General features: G+C 36.3%; 1 protein-coding gene across 1 annotated transcript; it reads right to left on the bottom strand.

Annotated features, from left to right (window-relative positions):
- Positions 219 to 3,965, bottom strand: LOC109226658 (DNA-directed RNA polymerase I subunit rpa49). The gene is made up of 4 exons (XM_019391482.1): positions 3,412 to 3,965; positions 1,846 to 1,995; positions 1,326 to 1,640; positions 219 to 956 (listed from the first exon to the last, which is right to left on the bottom strand). Exons 1-4 carry the CDS (start codon positions 3,871 to 3,873, stop codon positions 549 to 551), a joined length of 1,335 nt encoding a protein of 444 aa, XP_019247027.1. The 5' UTR covers positions 3,874 to 3,965; the 3' UTR covers positions 219 to 548.

The raw sequence follows: 4,377 nt of genomic DNA, 5'->3' as shown, positions 1-4,377 counted from the left end.
TAGAAGGAAATGAACATAGCATCGCCTGTCGGAAGGAATTGCCTTAATTGATAACTACAGAAGAACATGTACACTGATACATCTCAGTTGGAAAGTAGGAGGCACCTACTGGATTTACATGTAAAGCCTTTTTCAGCAACACAAACAAGTTATTTCAGCAGGATTTTTCTTTTTGTTTTTCCAAAAACTCTTAACAAACCGGTTAAAGCAACATAACCTTAAAAAAGGCTAGCTACTGTATTTGCATAACTTGACAACTGCAAATCAAATGTGATGTATGATATCCATGACCATTCATTACAACTCTTCCTATTATAAAGTCGAGTTTCAAGTTTGAATAAATAGGTAATCAAAATTGATGGCAAACAAATATGACAATATGGAAGATCTGAGGTTTGTAATGTGAAGCAACAAATTGTACTTCATCAGATCTCAAATATCTAAGGCGTTCCTGTTATAATATAGGTAAGTTCAAAATCACCTCCTCATTCGCACTACCTGCCGAATTGGCTCTTCTCCTTTACTCCCATAACTATGTAAAAGAGAATCTACCTTCTTCGCTTCCTCCTCACAGTTTGAAATTTCAGTGGAACGGGAAGTGTAGCCAACAATACATGTTTCTCACGAACAAGCTTGCAACCTAAGTACTCATAGTGAGGTCGCAATGCTCCAATATCCATTCTTAAATCTTTGGCTATATCAGATAGATCGCTACGAAAATCATCAACGAAGAGAGTAAGCACCAACACGTAGTTGATAAGAAGAGCTTTTTTTTCATCCGGAAGCCTTTTTGAATCTGGAACAGCAAACATTGAAGAGAACTTCTGGAACAACATGCCAGGAATCTTGTGATGCTTTGCAGATGATACACCATCCATAGAATGTTTATCCTTGAACTTAACAAGATGAGTAATGTATGATAATATGCCTGCCAGCCTTCTCTTCTCCTCTTCATTCTACAATAAAGAATGAGTTTGGTCACACTGGAAAAGGAAAATATGAAACTGCTAGGCCTAATATGACTATAGTGGTTCACCGCTAATACAAGGTAAAAATAATAATAATAATCAATATATGCACATCAAACCCAACTGTAGTGTAATCAAGACACATTAGATTGGGGATAGCCCCGAATTGGTGATACATTGAATATTAGAAGGTAGGACAAAGCAGCACCAAATTAACTATAGTGCAAGAAAGAAGTGAGCAATCAACTTGTGGTATGTGCCCTCAAACTAGCAGAAACCCACTCTTTATTTTAAAAAATCCATAAATCACGTAACTCATGGCTCATTCAAAATATGAAATTTCAATCATTTGTTTACCTGTATATGTTCCAATTTGTAGGATCTGTTGCAAACAAAGCTTGGATAAAGATCAGGTTTCGTTTCTGCTCCAGCTTCTGTGAGCTTCAAAACATCCAAAAGATAATCCCACTCACCTTCGAGAATAATCCTGTTCAGTGGATATGCCAACTGTGGCACCGTGGCTGCCAGATCATGTGGTGGTATATTTCGAGCATTATCTGTGGTAACGGCTACTTCAAGAGCCTCTTTGTTTATTGCCCCGGCTATATTCCTGTCAAATTCCTCTTGAGTTCCAGTATCTTCTTGTTGACGTAGGGAATCAAGCTTCCTAGCCTGGAAAGCAAACATCATAACTATATAAAGATGGAAATACTCAAAAAAAAAAGGGGGGAAGAAGAAGAAGATAGTGAATTTTTCCACAATTATCTTTGTCATTAAACATAAAATCTCCTTGTTTCATGCAAAGAAAAAAGTAGAGAATTTTTCCACAATGTCCCGGTGCCTGTCATAATTCGTAGGGAAAATGGGAGGAATATACCTGTCTTATAGATTTCTTTGATGAGTACATTTGAGTTAATTCTCTCATTTTATCAGTCCTCTCTTCTGCAGTGAGTTCTTGCTTGACCGTATCTGGATCTTCATTTTCCGGTACATCTGACCCTCTAATTCTAGGTTCTAACCTAATTATCTGCAATCATAAGCCATTAAATATAAAAGAGAATAAGATATCGAAAATAAAACAACTATTGCACTCATCGCCTGCTTATCGTTATTTAAAATCAGGACTTACAAGATCACCAAAGATGTGTGATAGCCTAGATAATATCACAACTATTGGTTAGACAACAAACTGCATTTACGTAAAGTAGAAGAACCATTTCAGTTTCTAAGCATTTCAAAATGGTAAGCACACTTAAACTTCCTTCGTAAGAAGCCTTAACCAAACAAATTAGCACACAGGGAAGCACATAGCACTATGTTAAGCAAAGCAAGAAGAACTCTCTGTTTAATGATTAAATGACTCGAATTGCTTTTTTTCTGTTATCATATCGATCCATCCTACCATAACAAAATTCACTTTATTGATACATGTACATACGCCTACTAATTCAACATAAAATTTAAGATGTTTCATCGAATCATGGAACGAAGAGATTCTACTTGTCTCCTGAACTAAAATCTTGGAGCACAAAGACTAGATTTCTCGTTTGTAATTTCCTATCTTGTTGGGAGGGAGATAAGTATATCTCGAGTTAACAATGAATCAGACGAAATTAACTCCTTTTTCCTTTTCATTCAACCAAAACTTTAAGAATGATACAGATCAATTACAATAAATGTTCTGCCCAATCAAAGTTCGAGTGGCATCCGATTTTGACAACTACAAGCGTACAACCAGTCATACCGTAACATATTCACACAATCTGTTAATTACTGTGTTAGTCTAATAATATCTCAGCAGGACTATGCTAATTATTGTGTTCATCTAACATATCCACACCATCTGTTAAAGCATATTTCCATCTCTGATTGAGCATCTACATAAGATCAGAAGGAGCCAATTAGCAAAAACTACTCTGCCCAATCACAGCCAAAGAAGCAAAATACCTTCTTTTTACTCACCAATCACACAATATATCCATCAGAACCATTTACCTTGTTTGCTGTGATGGAGAATATTAAATCCTACATTTTACTCACCTATCGAACAACAAAAACCTTCTGAATCAATTTCAATTTATTTGCTGCAATGGGGATAATTCCTCTAACAAAATAGCTTTTTTTAACTCATCAATCAAAGACAATAGCTGAAAGAAAGCAAATTGACCTTGTCTGCTAAAGCAGGGATAATTCCTACTGATAAAATACTTTTTTTTAACCCAAGGGTGTGGCGAATTGGTCAATGAAGTGAGAAAAGAACCATGAGGTCCTCGGCTCAAATCCGGCGGAGGCAAAAAACACTATGATGATTTAATTCCATCTACCTAAGCCTTCAGGTATTTGGTGAATAGTCGAGGTGCGCGGAGTTGGCCCGACACCATCATAAGAAAAATACCAATTAAAAAAAACAAAAAAAAAAGCTTGGAGGAATAAAAAAATGTACCTTGTTAGCAGCAATAGGTACAATCTTGAGAGTTTGGGTTTCCTTATCCAGCACCCCAAGCGAGTAAGTGCATAACTGAGCGGACGTTGCCTCACCGGAATAATTAGTTCCCACAAAATCCACCTGCGCCCCGTTCGGGCTCACCACAAGCTGTAATCGGTTGTTCCTTTTCACATTCCTATATAACTGAGCGTTGCTGTCATTGTTCCTTAACGGGTCATAACCCGACGAGAAGTAACCAACAATTGGAGATGTTTTATTAGGGTTTTCAGCGATGGTTTCAATTGTCACAGCAAGCTGCTTCTCTTTCTTTTTCTTCTTCTTATCGGATTTTACTTTGTCAATTTCTTGATGTTGGGAGTATTGTGTATCATTTTTGCCTTCTTGTTCTGCTTCTTCATCGGCGGGTTTGCTAGGGCTAGGGTTTTGGTGCTCAAGCTTCTTCTTCTTTTCTTTAGCCATGGCTGTTTAGGGAAACTAGAATGAGAGGAATGTGCGACAACCTTATAAGCATAAACCCTAGTGTAGTATGTACTTAAAAACACTGGCTGTGCATTGTTAGATAAACCATAAACGGGATAAAACTTTCTTACCATCTCTTTTTTCAAAGTTATCACTAAGGGTGTGTTCCATTCGGTGGTTATTTTATAAAATTTATACTATACTAGTAATTTTTTGGATATTTAATTATGAATAATTAAAATTAGACTTTTAGAAATCGTATCAATCATGTTGGTTTTTCTTCGTCATCGGTACGGCTCTGTTAATTTTCGGTATTTTTTTTAATTGTCATTTAAAAGTACTAGTAGAAACAGAATGCAATAACATATGTACTTTTAGACTTAGCAAAACTCTCTAGCTATGTTTACTATTTAAAGGGTGATGAATTAAGAAAAGATGAAAGATGGCCAAAGTATAGATCCATCAACTATTCTAAGCAACGTAAAGGAAACTAAGCAAAGACAA

This window comes from Nicotiana attenuata, chromosome 6 (genome assembly GCF_001879085.1).
Source record: "Nicotiana attenuata strain UT chromosome 6, NIATTr2, whole genome shotgun sequence".
Lineage (NCBI taxonomy): Eukaryota > Viridiplantae > Streptophyta > Magnoliopsida > Solanales > Solanaceae > Nicotiana > Nicotiana attenuata.
Note: the sequence above shows the minus strand (reverse complement) of the source record. Positions and strands in the feature narration are given on the sequence as shown.